The 23,004-nt window shown below is 56.8% G+C and overlaps 2 protein-coding genes across 5 annotated transcripts in view; one reads left to right on the forward strand and one right to left on the reverse strand.

The window, feature by feature from the left end:
- The first annotated feature begins 488 nt into the window (after positions 1–488).
- TMEM120A (transmembrane protein 120A) lies at positions 489–7,853 on the forward strand. Its single transcript, XM_054287251.1, has 12 exons — positions 489–591; positions 2,785–2,903; positions 3,348–3,464; positions 3,835–3,894; positions 4,549–4,644; positions 4,866–4,955; positions 5,270–5,335; positions 5,445–5,506; positions 5,686–5,778; positions 6,389–6,453; positions 7,217–7,285; positions 7,365–7,853. The coding sequence occupies exons 1-12, from the start codon at positions 517–519 to the stop codon at positions 7,476–7,478; spliced, it is 1,026 nt and encodes a 341-aa protein (XP_054143226.1). The 5' UTR covers positions 489–516; the 3' UTR covers positions 7,479–7,853.
- A 1,548-nt stretch (positions 7,854–9,401) lies between these two features.
- The window catches only part of LOC128944121 (NADPH--cytochrome P450 reductase), a 30,229-nt gene continuing 16,626 nt past the window's right edge, over positions 9,402–23,004 (reverse strand). For 3 of the 4 annotated variants that reach the window (XM_054287241.1, XM_054287243.1, XM_054287242.1), the window contains exons 4-17: positions 20,099–20,147; positions 19,147–19,275; positions 18,595–18,744; positions 17,638–17,762; positions 16,703–16,792; positions 16,139–16,237; positions 15,241–15,357; positions 14,434–14,552; positions 13,220–13,401; positions 12,364–12,513; positions 11,270–11,597; positions 10,263–10,408; positions 9,999–10,084; positions 9,402–9,792 (exon numbers count right to left, since the gene is read on the reverse strand). In XM_054287241.1, coding sequence (XP_054143216.1) covers positions 9,648–9,792; positions 9,999–10,084; positions 10,263–10,408; positions 11,270–11,597; positions 12,364–12,513; positions 13,220–13,401; positions 14,434–14,552; positions 15,241–15,357; positions 16,139–16,237; positions 16,703–16,792; positions 17,638–17,762; positions 18,595–18,744; positions 19,147–19,275; positions 20,099–20,147 — 1,915 coding nt within the window. In that variant the 3' untranslated portion in view covers positions 9,402–9,647. Of the gene's footprint in view, positions 9,793–9,998; positions 10,085–10,262; positions 10,409–11,269; positions 11,598–12,363; positions 12,514–13,219; positions 13,402–14,433; positions 14,553–15,240; positions 15,358–16,138; positions 16,238–16,702; positions 16,793–17,637; positions 17,763–18,594; positions 18,745–19,146; positions 19,276–20,098; positions 20,148–22,598; positions 22,941–23,004 lie in introns of those variants that run through there. The other variant, XM_054287244.1, reaches the window with a different exon arrangement.

Raw genomic sequence — 23,004 nt, forward strand, 5'->3', positions numbered from 1 at the left:
CAGCCTCCTATTTAGAGGGAATTTCTGTTTTCCAGGGAACTTTCTGGTTTTCCAGGGGAGTTTCTGGTTTTCCAGGCTCTACTCTAGAGGGAATTTCTGTTTTCCAGGGGAATTTCTGGTTTTCTAGACTCCCATTTGAGGGAATTTCTGGTTTTCCAGGCTCCGCTTTAGAGGGAATTTCTGGTTTTCCAGGGGAATTTCTGGTTTTCCGGGCTCCTATTTAGAGGGAATTTCTGCTTTTCCAGGGGAATTTCTCTTTTTCCAGGCTCCGCTTTAGAGGGAATTTCTGTTTTCCAGGGGAATTTCTGGTTTTCCAGGCTCGGTTACAGAGGGAATTTCTGGTTTTCCAGGGGAATTTCTCATTTTCCAGGCTCGGTTTCTGAGGGAAGAGCGCACTGCCGGAGGCCCCGCCCCCAGCCCCGCCCCGGGGCGTGTCCGGAAGGGGGCGTGGCCAGCGCCGCCCGTCGCCGCGGGCCGGGCCGGGCCGGGCCGGTCGCCGCCGCCGCCATCGCCGCCATGGCCTGGGGCGCCTCGCTCGCCGAGTGCCTGCGCGAGTGGGAGGAGCTGCAGGACGGCTACCAGCGCATCCAGGTACCACCGGGGCCGGCACGGGCCGGGGTAGCGCTCCGGCCGAGCGCGGCACGCCGCGGTTACCGGGGCTGGGGGATCCCCCGCGGGTGCCCCGCAGCATCCCCAGCGGGAGCCGGGCTCTCCCCGCTGCGGTCCGGCTGCTTTCCCGCCGTGCCCCAGCCCCCGTGTGCCTTGGGGCAGAGCGTTTGGGAGCAGGGCAGGGTGCGGGCTGTACCGGGCTGTGCCGGGCTGTACCGGGCTGTGCCGGGCTCGGGTACAGCGGGGTTCCCCGCTCTGATGCCCCGGCCCGGCGCGGACGTGGCGTGCAGAGCTCAGATCTCCCGGTTTTGCTGCTGGGAGCGGCGGTGCCCGGCGTGGCACGGCCGGACGAGGTGCGCAGATGCTGTCCCAGCCCTTATCGCCGCTCTCGGGGCAGCCCGGAGCCCGCCAGCCCCGCGGGGACACCGGCCAGCAGAGCCAGCGCTCCCGGAACGCTCCAGCCGTGTCCCCAGTGCTGTCCCCTGTCACCGCTCCGTGCCAGGAAGGTGACCGGTGTCAGAGGTGCTTCCACCTGCTTTGTGTAATCCCCAGGGCGCTGCCTGCCTGCCGGAGAAGGAGTGGGCAGGGTTCAGCTCGCACAGGGTCACCCCAGGGAAAGGTTGGCCAACCATGTCCTGCTGCCGCTCAGGTCACCGGGCTGCAGCCGCAGCCGTTCCCTTTCGCCCTCCTTCCCCCCCAGAGCAGGGTGAAGCGGATGTTGTTGCCCAGATCTGGGGCAAGGGAGGCTTTGAGAAACCTCCTCTTGCTCCATAGGGCTTGCGTGGATGTCGCCCACTCCGAGCCCTGAGAGGCCGCTCAGCGCCGGCCCTTCCCCTGGGACACTCCTCCCTGCCCGGGTCACTCCTCACACGGACTGTCCCCGAGGCTGGCACGGCTCAAGGACTGGTCACAAAAGCCACTCGCTCACGGTTAACCCCAGAGCCAGAGCGAGGTGACTCTAGGTGGCAGCAGGAAAGCTCCATGGTCAAGCAGGGAATGTCCTGGGATAAATCAGGGGCATAAATCACTGCTGTGGAACCGGGACTATCTGGGATCCGTTCCCTCCTTGCTTGTCACCAGAGGGAGAAGGGTTCTCTCCTCTGCTCTTGGTTTCACCTTTCTCCTTTGGGAACAACTTTTAAGATCTGGTGATCGAGTGGTTGATAAGAGCCACAGAGGTTAGAATTTGTTCGTGCCAAGGTCTAGTCCAAGGGTTGGAGTGAGCAGCGTGTGGAGGTGGCCCTCAGGCTGCTGTGGCCGAGGTGAGGCTGTTTTCCTGCTGACCTGGACAAGCAGCAGCAGCAGCAGCATTGATCCAGCAGCTCTCCCCTTTCCCTACTAAAAATAGTGGAGAAATGCAGGCAGCCTTATCCAGGTGTGGTTGGGTTACATTGGCTGCAGCCCTGCTGGGAGCCCTTCCTTTGTCCAGCTCATGGACAGGCTCCTTCCAGCTTCCCAGGGGAGCCCCAAAGCCACCAGCTGGGAGAGCTGAGGCACAAAGAGCTGCTCATCCTGTCCACTGTGGCACCACAGTTGTACCCTGGCCCACCCAGGGTTTATTCCCAAGCCTTTGCTATCTGCTGCATGCAGTCATTGGTGTCCTGAGCACGGGAACATCCTGTGCATGTCCTGCTTGGGATTGGGGCTGGGCATCCCCATGGAAGCAGGGCTGGCTGTCCCCAAACACACCTGGCCTAATGCAGCCACCCCTCCTCTCACCCAGCAGCAGCACAGGTGAAATTAAGGACATTTTTTAACAAAAGCATCATAGAGGGCCCAAGCTCCTTCCAGCCTCCCAGGGGAGCTCAGGTGGAGCCCTAAAGCCATGAGCTGGGAGAGCTGGTGGCACAAAGTGCTGCTCATCCTATCCCAGCACTCAAAGCCACCGTGGCACCACAGTTGTCCCACCCAGGGTTTATTCCCAAGCCTTTCCTATCTGCTGTGTGCAGACATTGGTGTCCCCAGCACGGGAACATCCTGTGCATGTCCTGCTTGGGACTGGGGCTGGGCATCCCCATGGAAGCAGGGCTGGCTGTCCCCAAACACACCTGGCCACCCCTCCTCTCACCCAGCAGCAGCACAGGTGAAATTAAGGACATTTTTCATAGAGGGCCCAAGGACAGAGGTGTCTGGGCAGGCAGCTCTAACGTGTGCTGGTCTCTCTCTCCCTCCCAGGACAACCACAAGCTGTACAAGCAGAAACTCGAGGAGCTGACCAAGCTGCAGGATGGCATCTCCAGCTCCATAGCCCGGCAGAAGAAGCGGCTGAAGGAGCTGTCCCTGTCCCTCAAAAAGTGAGTCAGTGCTCTGTGACAGCACAGGAGGGGACAGCAGCAAGGATGGGGCTGCTGAGCTCCCCTCATGCCTCAAATGCAAGCCTCTCTGCAGCCAGGGGCTGTGGGCAGGCTGTTCATCCCCAGCCCCCCTTTCCTGTGCCCTGTTTGCAGTTCAGGGCTTGCAGGGGTTTTGCAGGTACCATGAACTGCTCCCCTCCTGCACAAAGCTCTCCCCATCCTTGCTGAGGGTGAGAGACCCACCTGGCCTCACCTTGAGCCCCACCATGGCCTGACAGAGCCTGACAGAGGAGCTCACCCTGCAGATGGAGTTGTGGACTTGCCTCCATGCCCCTTCCCTGTCCTTGGGGTGTCCTTGCCCCATCAGTCACTTGTGGAGTGCCAGCCCGTGCTGCTCACGTCCCAGAGGCTCTGCTGGTGCCAGTGCCTGTGTTTGCTCCCCAGATGCAGAGCCCAGGCGAGTCCCGAGCAGGAAGCATCCATCCAAGAGACCCAGAGCCTGATTAAAGAGAGGCAGAACGTGTTCTTTGAGATGGAGGCCTATCTGCCAAAGAAGAACGGGTGAGAAGGCGCCTCAGCTCTGCCTGGGCCACCTCCACATCCCTGTGGCTGTAAGGGACAGACCCCAGAGCTGCCACCCTGCACCAGCTGTGCTGCTCCCCTTGGGCTCCCCAGGGACACCAGCAGTGCTGCCCTCACTCCTCTGCCTGCTCATGGCCATCACCCACCCTTGCCCAGTGGCTGTGCCTGAGGAGAAGCCCTGGTGAACACCTCAGGGCTGTGGGAGGTGGGCTGTGTGCTCCCCACCCTTGGGAGGAGATTCCAGAGGGGTTGTGGGAGCACCTGGGGCTCATCCCTGGTCTCATTGGTGGCACAGGAGGGGACAGCTGCACAGGCAGGTCCTTGTCCTGACGCTCTGCTCTCTCCCCAGGTTGTACCTGAGTCTGGTGCTCGGCAATGTGAACGTGACCCTGCTCAGCAAACAGGCCAAGTACGGCCCCCCCTCGCTGCTCCTCTGATTTTCCTGCCTTGGCATCCCCTTGGCACCAGGAACAGCAGCTCCTCCCAGGCAGACACGGGACTGCCTTGGCTCACCTGCTGTAGATTCCCTTCCCAGGAATCAGCCAAATCCTTGGCTCCCCCTCACGTTCCTGCTGCTGGGCTGGGCTGGACCATTAGCTCTGACAAGTTAATGGGATCCTCCACTGAAACCATGTCCGTGTTTCCACTGTGTCAGGAACTTCCAGGAGAGGCAGACAGTGGATAGTCCCCTCCTCTTCCCTTGGGGAAGCACCAGAAGTTGGTTTTGGCCCCTTGGAGCCTTTCCCTTGCCAGAGATGCCCAGCCAGGGGCCACTCCCCTCTCCCTCTGCTCCCCAATCCTCCCCTTGGAGATTTGTGCACATCCCAGTGTGCCCAGCTCCCCACCAGGGCCACCCCCAGGCTGGGGTGGTTTGGGGTGCTCAGATGTGTCCCAGCTGTGTGGGAGCAGCCTGATGATGTGCTCTGCTCTCAGAAATGCCCCCAATGCAAGCTTCTCCCTGAGTGTCTCCCAGAACCATCACTTTGCCCAGCCAGATGGGATGGGAGGACACAGATTTCCAGCAGCCCCCTTGCTCCAAGCCTGTCCCTGTGCTTCCCTGCAGGTTTGCATATAAAGATGAGTACGAGAAGTTCAAGCTCTACCTCACCATCATCCTCCTCATTGTCTCCTTCTCCTGTCGGTTCCTCCTCAACTCCAGGTGAGTCTGCCTTGGTGCTGGGCAGAGATCTCCTTGCTGTCCTTCTCTCCCATCCTGGAGTATCCAGAGCTGAACAGGAGATGCTGCTAAAGCACCTGGAGGTGGGGTGGCCTTTGTGGCCATGGTGGGTGGTGGGGAGCAGGTCCCTTCCCTTGGGGTGGGTGTCCCATGGGCTGTCACCGTGCCTGTGCCCCCAGCACACTCTGCTCTGTGTGACACAGGGTGACAGACGCCGTCTTCAACTTCCTCCTGGTGTGGTACTACTGCACCCTCACCATCCGCGAGAGCATCCTCATCAACAACGGCTCCAAGTGAGTGCCCTGGGCCCGGGGAGGGGCTGGGCCTTCCCTGCCACGGGGGAGCCGCTCCCTCCCACTCAGGGTGTGTGCAAACCCTGCTGGAGCTGCAGGAGGGGCAGGAGGAACCTCCCGTTCCGCGTGGGCAGGTGGAGCTGGCAGGGCCCTGGTGCTGCCCAGCCCCGAGGCCCTGGGTCCTGCTCTGGGGCATTTCCCAACCAGCCCTGGGAGCTGGGATGGCTGGGCTGGGCTGCTGCACTCTCCAGGCTGCCTTTGGCTCTGGGTTCATGCTCCAGATGTGATGGTGCTTCTCTGTGTCTGCCCTCCAGGATCAAAGGCTGGTGGGTTTTCCATCACTACATCTCCACCTTCCTCTCAGGTGTCATGCTGACGTGGTGAGTCTGTGTCCCTTGTCCCATGGAGGGGCTCCTGGGCTGTGGGACAGGCAGGGCTGGCTGTCCCCTCGCAGCCCCACGTCCCCCAGCCAGCACTGTCTCTCCACAGGCCAGATGGGCTCATGTACCAGATGTTCAGGAACCAGTTTCTGTCCTTCTCCATGTACCAGAGTAAGTGCTGCCCTGTGTGCTGGGCCAGGGAATTAACCCAGGTGCTCTGCACACGGAGACCTGGCTGCAGCTGCTCAGCTCTCAGCTCACCTGGCGGTTCCCTTGGCTTTGTGGGGGGCTGCTGGGGCTGGAAGGTGATCCCTGGGCAGCTCCTGACAGCAGCCCTGCTCTCCTTGCAGGCTTTGTGCAGTTCCTGCAGTATTACTACCAGAGTGGGTGCTTGTACCGGCTGCGGGCGCTGGGAGAGAGGCACAACATGGACCTGACTGTGGGTGAGTGGGGTGTGCCCTGTGCTGCTCAGCCCACTGGGAGCTGTGGGTTCTGCTGAAGGAAATGGTGGCACTTGGATTTGAGGTCACTTCCATCAGTGGCAGGAACAGTAAAAGCTACAATTCAAACCCAAGCTCCCAGAGCAGCATCTCCTGTGGGGCAGCACCACCCCACAGGATGATTGTCCCCCTCCTCCTGCTCTGCTGGGACCACCAGCCCACAGCTGGCTCCCTCAGGATGTGAGATGTGGCTCTGGGCATTCCTGGGCTCCCTCTGGATGTGAGGTGGCAGTGGATGTGGCTCTGGGCATCCCAGGTTTGCCCAGGAAGCTCCTTCAGACGTGGCACACCCCTCCAAACCCAGGCACTGTGGGCTGTCACCTCCCCAGCCCCTGTGACACCAAGGGCAGGAGGCCAGAGCCCTGTGCTGGATTAGGGGTCCCTGCCCCTGTCCCCCCTGCCTGTGCCCACAGTGAGGCTGGAATGGCAGCACCTCCTCAGGCAGGCTCGTGTGGGCACTGAGCCTCCCTGCCCTCCATGTCTGGGGGAGCTGGGCTCCATGCCCTGTCCACAGCCCATTCCAGCTCCTCACAGAAACCTTCCTCCTTTGCAGAGGGCTTCCAGTCCTGGATGTGGAGAGGCCTCACGTTCCTGCTCCCCTTCCTCTTCTTTGGGCAGGTGAGGCTGCCCCAATCCCTGCAGGATGGCAGAGCCTGGGGTGGGAGAGGGGATGTGCCACATTCCCAGCTGTGCTCGGTGGCCTGGACATGGCACAGACCCCACAGGCTGCCACAGCAGGGAAATGCTTCCAACAAATGCTGAGCCTCTCCCTGCAAAGCAGCCACCACAGCTGGGGGAGTGAGGTGGGGAGGAGCTGGGGTGATTCTGCTGGGTGAGAACCCTTCCAAAGCCTTTCCAAAGCCCTTCTGAGCTCCAGCTTTGAGCTGCTGCTGAAAGGATTGAGCCCTTCCTCGGTCAGATTGTTGAGGCTGATGGCCAGAGGCTGCTCTGAGGCTTCCTGAGGCCCTTGGGCTCCAGCTGGCCTGAAACAGGGGGGATGTCCCAGCTGGAGTCCTCTGGGAATGAGCCTGGATGGGGTTTCACTGCCCCCACACGAGGTCAGGGTGGGGTTTGTATCCAGAGGGAGCAGCTGGTGTGGGGTTTATACCCAGGGGGAGCAGTGGGTGTGGGGTTTATACCCAGAGGGAGCAGCTGGTGTGGGGTTTATACCCAGGGGGAGCAGTGGGTGTGGGGTTTATACCCAGAGGGAGCAGCTGGTGTGGGGTTTATACCCAGCGGGAGCAGTGGGTGTGGGGTTTGTACCCAGGGGCAGCAGTGGGTGTGGGGTTTGTACCCAGGGGCAGCAGCTGGACAGGCTGGGGCCTGGGCTGAGCCTGTGGCAGCAGCAGCAGCAGCTCTCCTGACTCTCCTCTCCCCTCAGTTCTGGCAGCTGTACAACGCCATCACCCTGTTCCGCATGCTGCAGCACCCCGAGTGCAAGGAGTGGCAGGTAAGGAGGCTCCTGGCAGGGCCCTGGAGGGGGATCCCCAGCAGGTCCCTGCTCCTGACCCCATCCTCTCCTCCCACAGGTCCTCATGTGCGGCCTCCCCTTCTCCATCCTCTTCCTGGGCAACTTCTTCACCACGCTCCGTGTCGTCCACCAGAAGATCCAGAACAAGAACCAGGACACGAAGGAGAACTGAAGTGGGGCCCTGTGGGGGCCTGGACTGTTCCTCCATCCCCTGTCCCCATCTCCTCGATTCCGTCCGGACTCTGGGGTCTCATCCCCTCCCTTGGAGGCCTGGCTGTGGGACAGAGCTTGGGGCCTGCTCCTGGACAGTCCCTGTGGGGCTGGATCCCTGCTGGAGTCACTCACCTGCAGCCAGGGGCACCCTGCACCTCCTGTCCTGGCTGCCTTCCCCATCCAGACAGCAGGGGACAGCCACTGCCCTCCCTGGCACTGGGATGTCCTCTGGATGCTGCTGCTCCTCACTGGGACAGGGCAGTGCCCAGGGACTGCCTCCCACAGCTCCTGCGGTGCTGCAGGCTCCCCCTTTGCCCCCCAGCCCTGCACCCAGGGCAGCCCCTGTGGGCAGAGACCCTCCAAGGGCAGCTGGGGCTGTGCACAGCTCTGATTCCAGGGCTGCCCCAGCTCCTCCCTCACCTCCAATCCACAGGGAGTGGGGTGGGAGCAGCAGGAGCTGGGGCTGGGCAATGCAAGCAGCAGCCTGGGCTGGCAGCTCCTGAGGCTGCAGATGTGAAAATAAAGGGAAGGAGCTGCCCTGGCTCAGTCTGGGAACTGCTCCCACGCTCTGCTCTGTGGCTTTGGTTCATCAGGAGGGGGGTCCTGGCACAACCTCCCTGAAAGGAGGGTGGAGGTGGGGGGCAATAGGACAGTTGTCACAGTAGGACAAGGGGAAACAGCCTCAGCTTCCACTAGGGGAGGTTTAGATCAGCTAATAAGGAAAATGTCTTCACAAAAAAGGTTGTCCAGCCCTGACAGAAGCTGCCCCGAGCAGTGCTGGAGTCACCATCCCTGCAGGGATCTAAAAGCCATGTAGATGTGGCAGCTGGGGACACGGTTGAGTGGTGAGCTTGGTAGTGCTGGGTTAAGGGTTGGACTCTGTGATTTGGAGGGGTTTTCCAACCTAAATTGAGCCCATGATTTTATGAGAAGTCATCTCCCTGTGCCCTTCCACCAGCCTGAGCTGCAGGGGGTGCTCCTTCCCATGGCATCCCAGTGAGCCCAGCAGAACCTCAGTGTCCCTGGAGGTGGGGAAGAGTCACCCTGCACCAGCTGTACCAGCACTGGGAGCTCTGGAAGAACCAAAGAGCAGGTTGGGCACAGCTGCACCCCAGTCCAGAGCCCCCCCTGCCATCCTCCCTCCCCTCCACAGCCCAGCACTCAGGGTAGGGGCTGCCCCAGCTCAGACCAAACCCAGAGCTGCCACCACCATCCCCAAATTCCCTCCTGGTTTTCATCCATTGCTCCTCCTGCATCCTTCTTCCCTCTGGCTGAGCAGAGTGATGCAGGAAGCAAACTCCAGACACAGGGTTTTTATTCCAAGGGTAAATGTATTTAAATAATTTACAATCATTGGACAGCCTGGAAGTCTGGGGTTTCTGTTGTTGTTTTTTGGTTGGTTTTTTTTTTTCCATGCTAAAATCACAAAGATGTTCAAAATAAAAACCGTATTTAAAAAATGACCGTACATGATGTGAGGGAGGGGCTGGGCTTAGGGGAGCAGGCAGGGCCCCCAAGGGCTGAGACCCCGCCTCCAATCCGGCGTTATTCCACAGGGGGAGGAGCTTCCCGCTGCTGCTGGAGCCAGGGCAGGCAGCAGGAATGGAGCAGGACACGCTGCTGGGGCCATGGGACAGCTCTGTGCCCACTGCCAGCCCCACATGCCAGGGGTGGCAGGAGGGAGGCAAAGCTGCGACCCCAGCCCCAGCACAGCCCCTCCACCCCTCCGCTGTCCCTGCAGGCCAGGCTGGGCTCCAGCCCCGGGGATAAGGCAGCACCTCGTGTCCAGGGAAGGGCTCCCTGGCTGTGTCTGTCCCTCGTGGCCGTGTCCCTGCTGTCCCTGGCCTCAAGGCCAATGCTGGTGCACCCTGAGGTGCTGATTACACCGCAGCTCCTGGGCAGCAGCCTGAGCTACCCCCCTGCCCCTCTCAACCCTTTCCACCTCCTGGGTGCCCAGCCTGCCCCGAGGGAATGCAGAGGCCCAGGAAGGGTTGGGAGTGACACCGGGGTAGCCGTGGGCAGGGGACAACACCGTCACCCACAGCAGCAGTGGGTGAGCAGGCACTTGCCGGCTCCCCTGGCCCACACCTGGGGACCTGTTCTCTCCCTGGCCCTGCCAGCCCTGCTCTTAGCTCCACACATCCAGGGAGTAGCGGCCCTTTGTCATCAGTTTCTTTACATAGTCCACGGCCTGGGGCTGGCTCATGTTGCCAAACTCGGAGACGATCTCGTAGAAGGTGTTCTGCACATCCCGGGCCATGTTCCGGGCATCGCTGCAAACACGGGGTGAGTGAGACACCAGAGCACAGCCACACAGCCACCTCCCACCCTGCAGGGTGTGCTCACCCCAGCCCCCTGCCCTCCTGTGAACCAGGGCAGCAGAACCCTCCCAGGGCTTGTAATGCACAGCTGGGGAAACTGAGTCACGCTCCTTTTCCTGAGAATTGCCCCCAAATTCCCACCCTGTGCCCAGACCTACCCGCACACGTAGATGTGAGCCATCCCCTCGTTAACCAGCTTCCAGACATTCTCCTTGTTCTTCTTCAGTAAGTGCTGGACATAAACCTGGCAGGAAACAAGGTGGGAGTGAGGGGAGAGGAGCAGAGCCCCCACACCACAGACTTTGGAGAGGGAGGCTCAGGAAGGGAAGGCAAGGCTGTGCTCACAGCTCTGGGAGACAGGAGGGTGCTGGCTGCTCCTGCCTGCCATGGAGTGATGGTGGGCAGCAGGAACAGTGTGGTACCTTCTCAGCCTGGTCCCTGGAGAAGGCCACGTTGAGCTGGGTGAGCACTCCCTCCTTCTGGAAGCGGGCCAGCTCCTCCCGGTACAGGTAGTCCTCGCGCTCGTGGCGGCAGCCATAGTAAAGCACCGTCTCACCCACCTCCTTGCCTGCAGGGTGGGTCACACAGGCCCCATCAGCTGGGCCTTCCAGCCCCCTTCCCACCCTCCCCTTGTCCCGACACCCCCAGCAGCCCCCAGCCCTGTGCTCTCCCCCACCCTGGGCTCATAGATGGTTTCTGGTTACAAGGGGAAGCTCAGGACTGATTCCACAGGCTTTAGAATCCAGTCTGAGTGACGTGACTGGGGTTACTTGGAGGTGTGGTGCTGGCATGTGGTATTCACATGCCCTCTGAACAGAGAGAAGCTGTGAGACAAGCAGAGAAGAAGGAAAACACAACTCTTATCTCGCTTGCTGTGCCTGTGTTGTGCTAAAGTAGAATGCAATATGGAGATTGTTTACCCAAAGTGAGGATGGTTTGTTCCCTTGGCCTATCAGAGCCAAGAAGAGTGTGTGTATCAGATTGTCATGGGACACTCACAAGAGAATAAGAATTGAGTGCAGTTTTAGGCAGTTGTGAGCAAGAGTGAGTGCATGGCAGATTCAATTTAGATGAAATAATATAGTATAGTATAATAAAGTAATTAATTAGCCTTCTGATGATGGAGTCAGATGCATCATTCTCTCTCCCCTTTGTTGGAGTCACCTTAGATTTACAATAGTGGCAGAGCTCAGAGAAGTGCCCCAGCTCTGTCCACCCCCAAACATCCTCTGTGGCCAAGAGCAGGACAGACACCCTTGTGTGGACAAAACCACCCAGCCCTGCTCACCCTGCCTCAGCTCTCTGCTTTTGGCTGGGCCAACCCACAACAGGACCAGCAAAGCTGCAGCCTGGAGGCACCAAACTGCCCCCACAGAGCCCTGCAGCAGCTCCAGCCCCTGGGCACTCATTCACTCACTCACTCACTCACCCTGCTGCTTGAGCCAGGCCCTCTCCTGGATGAATCCCATGAAAGGGGCGATGCCGGTGCCCGGCCCGATCATGATCACGGGCGTGCTGGGCTTGAAGGGCAGCCGGAACTGCGACTTGCGCACGTACATGGGCACCAGGGAGCTGCCCCCCTGCTGCACAGGCGCCTGGGAGCTGCTCTCCTGCTGCACAGGCGCCTGGGAGCTGCTCCCAGGCTGGCCAGGCACCTTGCTCCTGAGCCAGCTGGTGGCCACCCCTTTGTTCAGGCGGCCCGTCTTGGTCTCGTACTCCACCGTCACGGCACAGATGTGGATGGAGTTGGGATGGACCTGTGTAAGGGGACAGAATGTAAGAAAATAGTGTAGAAAGTAATCTTACCCCTAAGGAGTTGCAGTTGGGTCAATGATCAAAGATTAGAAGCAGGCCTGACTTGAACAGGCCACAACTGTAAGCAATGAGAAGAAGATGCTATGAAAGTGGGGTGGCTGGTTGGGAAGGGAGCTGGAGTTGGTTACTTTGTGAAGAGTCAGTGCTCTGAGGAGACACCCACGAGAAACACCAAGAAGGTATAGAACTTTTGTCATAAGGAGACAACAGCATGGAACCCCTGCAATACAGACCTGAAGGGAAGAGATGCTGGAACCAGGCAGAGAAGGAGCCCCAGCAACCCCACACTGTGCTAAGGAATGTGGGAGAAGTTCAACCTCATGTTAACATTGGGACAGCTACTCCTCCCTGTGTGCTCCTCATGGGGCTGCTGTGTTGTCCTCAACTCATCATGGGACCACTAAGCTTCCTTGGAGGTTGCCAAGGGGGGCTTTTGACCAGCCCCTAAAATGCCACCTTGCCAGGCAAATGGGCAAAGAGGAGCAGGACTCCAGAGAGTCTGGTGGTATCAGGGCACAGCTGGCTCCAGCATGGCATTCTGCACAAACCCTGTGTGAAGCTGGGATAACTAAATCGGAGATCACTAAATCTGCCCCTCTCATATCAAATGGCACCAGGAGAAGCTCCCTGTGTCCAGCTCCCAGCTGAGGGGAGCTGCAGCTGGAGAGGTCCCTCCACGGGCCCATTCCCTGCAGGAAGCACACCCACCTTGGAGGAGGAGGCGATGGAGTAGTAGCGGGCCTGCAGGCGGGGCAGGAGCTCGCACAGGTGGTCGATGGGGGGGTGCAGGGAGGGCATGTCCTGCAGGATGGCCAGGATGTTCCTGCGGGCCTCCACCACCCAGCTGAGGTACAGTGCCTGCAGGCAAGGAGAGCACAGGCATCACAACCTCCCCACAGGGCTGGCAAACACCCCCCTACAGCCTGAATTGCTGCTAGTAAAGTCCAGGGTAAAGAAGCAAAAAAGGGCCTTTGCATAACATCCACAGATGTTTAATTCAGCTGCACCGTGAGATGTCAGGTGTGGAGGGAGAGAATGTAAGAGAATAGTGCAGAAGGCAATCTCACACCTGAGGAGTTGCAGCTGCACTAATCACCAAAGATTAGGAATAGGCCTGCCCTTTTTAGACCACAGCTGTGTCCAATAAGACAAGTGCTACAAAAGAGTGGGTTAGCTGGGTGAGAAGGGAGCTGGAGTTTGTTGGCTGTACTGTGGATATGAAGAAGTCAGTGCTGTGGGGAGATGCCCATGAGAAATCACCAAGAAGGTATGGAACTTTTGCAATAAGATGACAACATTCAGATTTCCAGCACACACACCTGGAGAGCTCAGATTTCTCTCCCAGGGGCCTGGGGGCTGACCCTGGTCTGGGGCAATACAAAGATAAGGGCCAAGCAGGGAAATGGGAGGGAACGGCTCAGGAACATACGGACAGATATAGGAACAGGGGAAGGAGCCAATGGGGTGTAACTCAGGAGATGCTCCCCAGGCCCTCCACACTCTGTAGGCTCTCTGGATGCCTTTTGGGGACCCCCAGGGCAGGTGGGCAGGGCAGTGCTCCCACCTTGCCCTCAGCAGCAGACGAGGCCATCTTGCGCAGGCGCTCCTGCTCGCCGCTGTCCGAGGCGTACTGGGCCAGCTCGTAGAGCACGTTGGTGCGGGGAGGGTTGGTGATGTCCAGGTAGTAGGTCAGGGCTGTCCTGTATGATGTGGGGCAGGGGAAGGGATGCTTCTTGTTGGATTCCTCTGGAGAAGTGGGAGAGAAAGAAAAATTAAAAATCCATCCGCCTCGTGTTGGTGTGTTAAGAGGTTTTGTGCCGGCTGTGAGGGCTGGAGACAGAGCACAGTGGGTTTCAGGGAGGAAAGAGCAGCCTGTGGGTCAGAGCCCCAGCTCCACACTGAATCACCTCCCTCCCCAGGCAGCTCCATCTCCCAGTAGCCCATTTTGTGTTTTACAGATGCTTCCCGTCAGTTTTGAAGCAAAAAATACAAAAAATACACCCTGTCTTCCCCAAGGGGCTTCCTGCCCCAAGATGTGCACACACAGTCCAGCAAACCCCCAGGCTAAGCAGGGGGCTGCCCTCCATGGCTAATTTGGCCTCAGGCATTTACACCTCCATCAGATCTGGCCTCAAAAGTGTCCTTAGGCTCTGTCAGCCACATCCAGCTGTGCTCCTAGGCCAGAACCATTCTCTTCAGCCTTAAGAGGTCCATAAGGGACATGAATGACAGCACAGGGGGCCACAGGCTCCAGCAATGCCTTAAATCCACTTTGTCTCTAGAAATCAGGAGTTCTCTCAGGCTTCTGGGCCAGCACATCTGGTGCCTCAGGTCTGGCTGTGCTGCTCCAGGACTGTGATGGGCAGCAGCTGCCATCTCCCTCCTGCCAGAGGCTGGTTCTGCTGGGAATGCTCCCCAGGAACAGCTCCTTGGATCAGCACAAGTGCTCCCTGCTGGCTGTTCAGTCCCAAGCCTGTGCCTCCTCCCAGGACTGAATAAGAACATCTCACACACTCAGGGCCCTGAGGAGCTCCAGGGCTGCTGAAGGATGCTCTGGTGGGCTGATGCTCCAAAATTAGGAGCGTGCTGTTACATAATTTGTTGTTGAATGGGCTCACCAAGCACATTTCACAAGTGACCCACTTCAGCTGATCTCAGCAAGGAGGCTCTGAGCCCCTGCTAAAACAGCACAACACTGAGAGGGGCTGGGGGACATCTGGAGGTGCCCCACGGGATCTGAGGGTGAAGGACAGACCACAACTGGAGATCCCTACTCACCATCCAAGTTGTTCAGGGACATGACAGTGTCCAGGTCTGTGCCCAGGATCTCACCAATCTGGTTCACCAGGGAGGAGTCGTTGGCTGGGTACACAGCCACATGGTCCCCAGACTCATACCTGGCACAGGGCAGGAGGAAGGAGAGCACATGGAACACCTGCACCTCTTCTTGAGCACCCCCAGCAGCTCAGCCAGAACACAAGGGGGCTGAGGCAAGGGGCAGCAGGACAACTCTGAGGTCTGATGCACAGGACCTGCACCACCAGGATCCACAGAGCCAGCAGTGACATTGTGGGATAATGGTTTCCCAGGGTTTTTATTAACAGCAGTTTTGCCAGAGTTTCAGCAAGGACAGGTAAGTTTCCCAACAAAACAGAGCAGAGCTCCTCAAAACCTCTGCAATTGTTATGTTAAGCCACCTGAATTCGTAACTTCCTAAGAATTTAAGGGATTTAGGCCAGTGAGAGGGTTTTAAGAACAGGGCTTTATTCCCCCTATGCTCATAGACCTAAACCAGGCACATACAGGCAAGAGCAACCTCCAGCTCAGCTGTCCTCCCATTTATTGACTTCTAGAGAATTCCTGCAACTGGGACTGCTCAGGTAGGACAGGGATGTGGGATGGGATGGACCCCAAGCAGTGCAAGAGTTGGGAGCAAGCAGTACCTGGCAGGGGGTGCCTGGTACAAAAGCCCAAAAGGGCAGTGTTAAGGAGCAAGGTGCCCTTCTACGTGCTGGGTGAGGGTGGTGCCACATCCTTTCCTTTGCTCCTGACAAGAGAGAGGAGCAGTCTCCCCCAGGGCAGTACCTGATTTTGGAATTGGAGATATCCAGCTCCAGGTGCATCAAGTGTCGCTCTCCACCCTCGTTCAGCTTGCGGTTCTCCGTGACCTGAGCCAGGAAGGGGTTCTTGGCATCAAAGGGGCTGCAAGGAAACACAAAGGTGCTCTGGGATTCCCTCCTGCAGGCTCATGGAGCTCCTGCTATCCAGCATGTTCCTCTGACTCCAGAGCAGGCTGCTATGATTTGGTTCCTGTTCCAGAGCACACTGCACCCCAGCATGAACCAAATTATGAGCCTGCTGCTCCCCACACTGGCACAGAAACAGATCATGGCCCTGCTGCTCCCAACACTGCCACAGAAACCAGATCATGGCCCTGCTGCTCCCAACACTGGCACAGAAAACAGATCATGGCCCTGCTGCTCCCAACACTGCCACAGAAACAGATCATGGCCCTGCTGCTCCCAACACTGCCACAGAAACCAGATCATGGCCCTGCTGCTCCCCACACTGGCACAGAAAACAGATCCTTTTCCTTCTCAGCACAGCCCAGCAGTCAACAGCTTCTGTCCCATTAAGGACACGACAGAACTGGATTGGAGGCACTGTCACATCTCAAAGGAATATTTCAGGCTGGAATTCGTGTTTAAAGCTCATCTCCCCACAGCAATACTACCAGCAGCCATCATGCATTGGCCACTGCAGGCAAGGCAAGGCTCAGGACAAATGCTGTGGATGTACCAGCCAAGCAGCACATGTGGCCACAGCCATTCATCACCATGAATGATTCATTAACTGGGGAATCTCACAGTCCCAGTGGAGCTCTGAGCCCATTTCTCTTGGGCAGAGACCTGCTGCACTGCAGGTGCTGTTACAAACATCAGGGAGCCACCAGCCAAGCCCTGCCCAGGGGTTTGGCACTCACGGCTTCTGGTTCTCGTAGCTCTTGAGCCTGCCCATCTCCCCCGTGTAGACTTTGTTCATGTTCACATCTGTGTGCACCACCAGCTCATACTGACGGATGCTGGGGGGAAAAAAGGAGAGAAAAGAGAAAAAAGTCAAAACAGAACCCACAAGGTACAGCTGGAAGCATCATCTCCTTTGCTGGATTTGCTGCAGCTCAAAAACAAATGCAAATTCCACCCCTTTGCCTCTCTTGAGAGATGAGAAAACAGGCAGACTCTGCAGAAAGCCCAAAGTAAGGGGAACACTCAGCCTCCCTGGAGCCTCACAACCAGCACAGCCAGCCCCAAAGGAACCAGAGCCATCCTCTCCCCACTCAGAACAGGAACCCAGAGCTGGGCTCAGACTCACACCAGCACAGGCTCAGGCCAAAGAGCCCCACTCACTGCTACACTTCACTCATGCCCTTGAGTCTGGAAGGGGAGGCAGCACAGAGGAAAGGGAACAGCAGCCCAGGGCTGATGGCACAGCCACCAGTCAAGGTGGCCAGTCTGTGACACCCAGGAGGAGCTGCTCCCAAACCCACCTGGACTCTTCTCCTGTAGCCTCCACCCCAAAGTGCTCACACACTGCTGGCCAGAACTGCTCTCTCCAGGTGATGAAGTCTTCTTCCAGGCTAGCCAGGGCAGAAGAGAGAGTCAGTAACCCAGCCCCATTCCCAGAGAAGCCACCTGAGGTCCCTGTGCCCTCCTCCCATCACTGTGGGAAAGGGCATTTCCTTAGACCCAGGCACCCCTGGTACCTCCACATGCCCATGGATCACCAGGAAAGCACCTGCAGGGCACTGAGTGGGAACTGTTGCTACACCAGACACCCCTCTCTTCCCCAGCCCTGCCAAGGAAGGCTTTGTTATTTAGGCTCAGTCTTCAAAAAGCTCAGCTCCCCTTTGTCCATCCCTGGCATGAGAGAACCTTCCTAAAAGGTCATTATTCCACTGTGGCACTGCTTATTTTTCCAGGCTCAGAGCCTTCCACACAGGGCATATCCCTCCTACAAAGCCCTGCAGACCTTAGAGGTAGAGCCACAGGTTGATGTAATGTCCCAAGGTGCTCAGGTGAACACAAAGAGGTTAAAAAAAAAAAAAAAGAAAGAAAATATCATTGTCTGAGCTGGAAAATTGCTGCCTCCCACCATAAAACAGCTCCCAAGGAGATTAACCTGCCTCCTTCACTGGGATGGGTGAGTTTATCCACAAAGGCAGAGGAGGCTGCAAAGCCTGCTCCTGTTATCCCATGGACATTTAGAGCTGAGGTGGGATTTCCCAGACACAGGATCCCTCAGGACACTCCCTGTGCACAGGGAGCTGATTGTGGGAGACACAGCAGACACAAACACGTCAACCCCAACAACAAACCCTGTGGAGCTTATTTCTGGCTTGGTAGTGGAGCCCATTCCCTGCCAAGGTCCCTTCCAAGGTGCTTTCAGCCAGCTCTGCCCAGCCCCTCAGCCCAAGGCACTCACTTGCCATCATCATCTCCCAGCCCCAGCTCAAAGATGCGCTGCGCTCCAAGCTCCTCCAGCCTCTTGTCCACGTACTTCCCCATGGCATTGAAGTGCTCATAAGTTTTGTTCCCCAGCCCAAACACCTGGAAGGGAACACTCATAAGCATGCAGAAGGAGGAGGTGGACTTTCCCCATCCATTTGACATCCTCTGGCCAGGTATCACCCCACAAAGGATGCAGAACAAAGTGAGACCTCTCCCAGCTCCCCCATCAGCTCTCCAGTAAGAATCTACCAGTGTGTGGTCAGGAGGCACCAGCACCTCCCCTGAGCCTGGATGCACATCCAGGAACTCCTGCATGTCTCCTTGTGGGACCAGTAAGAACCTGGACTGCCTGGAGAGCCATTGCTGGCCTTTGCCTCCCACAAAACACACAGTAAATAAATCCTTGCTCACTGCTTCACACAGAGCAGCCTCACATCTCCACCAGTGGATTTCACTCTCATTTGCAATATTATGCTGCCTAAGGAATTTGGCCAGGGTTTAGGTGAGGTGGCTGTTTCTCAGCCAGTTATTCAGCTCTGCACAGGAGGAGAGCTACACACTCCTCCAAGTGATTTAATTCATGGAAGAAGATCTGGCCCCAGGCTGCTCAATTAGCTTCTGAAGAGCAGCAGCAGCCTGTAGCTCATTTACAAACCTGTATTCAGTGCCTGCAGGGCTGTTTGGGGCTGTTTATACCAGGAAACCCTCATGACTTAGAGAGTGGAGAGCAAACTCTGACATCTGCATTTAAAGCCTCCAGAAGTACATTTGCAGGATTCCACAAAGCCTGGGCAGGAAGACAGCAGGGACCTCATCCCAGACAAGGTGGACAAGGCACAGACATCATGTTGTGCCTTTCCTCAAGCCACTCTGGAGGGCTCTTGGCCTTCCTGCCCAAATACAACACAAAAACTGGAATGGGGCCACTTACTGCAAAACGGAGACCCGAGAGGTCGGCATCAGCCTCCTGCAGCCAGTCATAGAAATCCTGGGCATTGTCTGTGGGATCCCCCTCTCCATAGGTGGCCATGCAGAACACTGCCATGGACTTGTCAATCTCAGAGAGGCGACTCAGGTCCGACTGCAAGCAGAGGAAAGAAGGAATCTTCAAGGATCCCACACTGTGGTTGTTGGGCAATTCCTATTCCCACAGCGTAGGTGTGCAAACAGCACCACGTGTTTGCAGAAGGGGTTGGGAAAGGCCAGACCCACCCAAAATGGCTGGGAAAATAAAGGAAACCACCCTCACTGGACTACAAGTCAATATTTCTGCTCCACCAGAAAGAAAAGCAATGGATTTCCCATGCAAGGCTTTAAAGGACCAGGAGAATGCAGAATGGCAAGGATTGAGCTGTACCTGCATCACTCAGGCTGATCTTTTCTACCCTAAATGACACAACTGTCTCTTGGCCAGGCTCATTGGATTTTTCTAGGGGGCACTGAAAGGTTGTGACTATCCCAAGGCTGTTCAGGGCTCAATTACCAGGTCATACTCCTCTGGGTCTGCTGCCATGCCCCGGAGGCCATAGCGATGGGCATCTTTGGCCAGGCGATTGGCAAACTCCTCTGCTGTGCCCGTCTGGGAGCCATAGAAAACCACAATATTCCGGCCCTGGAGAGAGAGAAAAATCCCTTTTAAGTGATGATTAGCCATTTGGCAAATGTATGGATGAAGCACAAAGGAAATGCCTGAGATCAGGAATCCTGGACTGCAACCTAAAGGCAACCAGGAGTGTGTGCTTGTGCAGGACTCCAAGAGCTTGGCAGAAAACTCCAGGCTGAGCTGTTAATGAGAACATGACTCTTGCCACTCTCAGAGGGGAGATTCAGGTCAGACTAAAACCCAAAGCAAAGGATAAACTTTCCAGATTTATTCTCAACTTGGAGGCTGCAGCGTGACTCCTGGAAATGGGAACACCCTGGATGAGAATGTAGAACTTGCCAAAGGCTCTGGGCAAGTGCCTGAGCACCAGAGCTCCTGCTCTGCTGCAAGCCAGCTCCTTTGAAGTAGAATGGAAAATGCATCCAGCCCTTGCTTCCTCTTGTGTCCAAAGTCAAAAGCTGACAGTTCTGTGTACAATTCCCACTGCACAGCCAAGCCAGTTTGGGAACCAACCACACAGATAAACAACTGCCAGCCAATGACTTCAAAGTCTCTGCCATTTCCCTTCTGACTTTGAGCTCATATTACATTATTTTTTTCCACCACTGAAATTTCACTTTAATTTCTTCTCTAAGAACAACTCTCAGGCGCAGACTGAAAGAGCTATTCCTGGCTGCTCACACAGCCTTCCTCTGGATGCTCTCTGCAGCAGCCATGTGTCTGAATCCAAACCAGCTCCTCCTGCTGACACCTTCCAGACGAAAATGGGATGGTTCCAGAGGAAACTGGGATGGACATGAGCTCCCCCACCTTCCCAGAACAAGCAGCTTACCGTCTTCTTCATCTTCTCAATGAAGCTGCTGTCTCTCACTGGAGCTGCTCTGAAAGACAGGAGGAACATCTTTTCAGATGAGCCCATTCATTTTTGAGGTCAGGAATAAGCAAGTGGGAGAAAAGTGGCCTCCAGACCTCAGGAAAGCTGCCCAAAAGAGTGAGAATCTCTACTGGCCACAGTGCTCAGCCACAGGGCTTCTGAACACAACCATGGAGCAGAGGGGAGAAGCTGAGCTCCTGCCTGACCCCCATCAGTGAATCCTCCCATGGGAAAAGCCCAGGCACACAGCCCTGCTCACCAGGAAACCTTTATCAACCGCTCTGAGATATTTCACAGCTCAGCTAAAGGATCTCACAGGAACAGGTCTCCAGATAAGTCTAAGGGGCCAAGCCAGGGATTGAAAGAAGAGAATGGAAAACTCCTTCCTTCCCACACCACTGTGGGCAAGCAGGATCAGTCCTGAGCCATGCTCCCCCGGGCACATCCCCCAAACCTGAAGTCAAACAGGGCTAAAAATCAGCTGTTTGAACCTCCAAATGCCAGCCATGAGCCCCAGAGCCCTGTGGAGCAGGCACACACAGCTGCTCAGAGCCACAGAGCTCCCAGCAAGGCCAGCACTGCCAGCCGAGGTCCTGTGGAGCTCATTCTGTGCTGGCTTCCCATTCCCAGGATGGATCTCCTGCACAGAACATTTGCATTATTGTATAGATGTGGCTTTCCCTAGCTTGGAAGTGGGACAAACCCCACTGGAGGTTTGGATTCACACTGCTGGGGCTGCGCTGTTAGGGAGGGAGCCAGCAGAGCTTTGCTATCCTTAGCAAATCTTTGGATTTTCAGTGTCATGGAGTGAAACCAGCCCAGCCCTGGGGACCCTGGGAGCCTCACAAGCAGAGGTGACCATAACTGCAGTCAGATCAGGTGCTGGGAGCTTTCCAGAGCAGGCCAGGACAGAAGCTCCCCTGCTGTCCTCCCCCAGCTCTGGTAGCAGGGAGGAGCAACGTGGGACCCGCTCCTGTTCCACAATGGAAGAATGCAAGGCCAGGTCTCCTGTGGGAAGAGAGAAGCCTCCAGGCAAAAAAACAAATGGTTTTGGCTCCAGCCCATGTGAGAATGTGAAGAGCTTGCTAACAGTTTCCTCAACTCTGTAGCCCAGAGGGAGGGATCCCGAGGATGTGCTGAGGCATTTGTGGAGAGCACACACACGCAGAGCGGCAGGGTGGGGGACACTCATTAAACATCCCTTCCAGCACCCCTTGCTACCCAAAGGGATCAAGGAGCTCCATAACTGGGCCTGACAGCTCTGAGCACCAACATTCCATACAAAAGACAAAGCACACACAAAGGACAAGCAGAGCTGACCCCAAAAAGCTCCCCAGGGCAGCCGTGCTCCCAGGAGAGCTGCTTCACACCCTGCTTGGCTCTCTCAGCAGTTAACAGCCTCCCCACATTGTCATTTGTCCCCTTTTGGGAACTGGGATATCAAAAATATCTTAAGGGAGCAGCCTCAGCCCTGCCCACGCTGCAGCCAGGGCAGGGGCTCGGGAAAGCTCTCAAGACACAGCCCTCACTTAGTTTTTATCTCCTTGGTGAACTTTTTAATTCCTGCCCTCTGCAAATGAGATCCAATTAGAACAACTGTTGGTTTAACTACTACACAAAATGCTTTTAAAGGAGGAGAAAAAGAAAAGTTTTTAGATCCTTTCAACAAGCTCCCTTTGGAAGAGAAAAGGGAGCAGCACATGGAGCTCGTCTGTTTTCAAAGGAGGCAACCCTGCACTGAAGTGAGTGCTGGAGAACAGGCTGTGGCTCAGATACAGAAGAAATAATGAGCCTGGCTTTGGAAAAAAGGCTACACAACTCCCTGAAATTGTTTCATCAGGGTGGCCTGAAAATCTGAGCAACGAAAACACACAGGCACCAAAGGCAGAAACTACACACATTTCCACTGCTCTGCCAGGGAAACTTGGAAGAGAAAGTTTGTCCTCAGCAAGGACTGCTCTTACAGCTTAGACAGATGAAGGTAGCAGCTACAAGCACTGGAAGAAGCACTGGGTGAGGGAAGGGGATTAACCCCATTGTCAGAGTGAGCCTGTAACTTGTACAGCTCCCCCTGCACTTGGTGAGAGCCCACAGCACAAACGACTCCCAGGGCTCTCCGTCACTTTGGTTTCAGGAGAAAGAAAGGACAGGGGAGGAAGCTTCCAACAGCTCAGCAAGAATACCAAAGCCTGTCTCAGCTGAACAACTCTCTTCAGAAAGCTCCAGTGGCTTTCCTGCTGAAAGCACAGATACATCCAGAAGTGAGGATGCAGATTGGAAGCTGCACAGAAACCGAGCACCAACAGCTCGGTCGGTGCATCCAGAAGTGAGGAGCAGCCTGCTTCCAAGCAGAGCCTCTCCCTTTCCTTCTCCTCCTGTTGCAGAGGGAGGAGGCACCCACTCCACCCATCTCTGGAGCTGGAAGGACCCCAGCAGCCCATCAGGCAGAGTAACTCACCTGGCCACGGCCGGCTCTTCCCGCGGGGCCGAGTACACACAGCCCATGGCAGGGCAGGGAGGAGGCAGACAAAGAGTCCAGGGCAGCTGTGTCTGCAAAGGGAGCCGTGGGGGGACGGATCTAACTTAGCTCTGGAGCCACAGGCACACAGGCCTTTCCATTCTGCTCCTCCCGGGCGTTAAAACCGAGCATCAGCCTTTTGTTGAGGAGAAGAGAGCCGGCACAAAAGGTCCCGGCACGGGTCATAGCAGGAGTGGTGCTGTCCACTCCAATCCTCCTGGTGGGGCTTTGGAAGTTACTGAGTGGATCTGCTCAGTCCTGAGAAACTGCAACATCTGGCAGCAGTGGCAGAAAGGAATTAGGAGTGGAGAATGAAAGCTCCCAGGATGCTCCGCAACACACGTCC

This window comes from Melozone crissalis, unplaced genomic scaffold (genome assembly GCF_028551555.1).
Source record: "Melozone crissalis strain CALT ecotype California unplaced genomic scaffold, PUWL_Pcris_2 ptg000057l_1, whole genome shotgun sequence".
NCBI lineage: Eukaryota > Metazoa > Chordata > Aves > Passeriformes > Passerellidae > Melozone > Melozone crissalis.

What these genes read in the sequence shown, in the direction of transcription:
- TMEM120A (XM_054287251.1), top strand. Translation starts at nt 517, where the DNA reads ATGGCCTGGGGCGCCTCGCTCGCCGAGTGCCTGCGCGAGTGGGAGGAG. An exon ending in CTGCTCAGCAAACAGGCCAA is followed by an intron (nt 3,895 to 4,548) that starts GTACGGCCCCCC and finishes GCTTCCCTGCAG; the next exon opens with GTTTGCATATAAAGATGAGT. An exon ending in TCAGGTGTCATGCTGACGTG is followed by an intron (nt 5,336 to 5,444) that starts GTGAGTCTGTGT and finishes GTCTCTCCACAG; the next exon opens with GCCAGATGGGCTCATGTACC.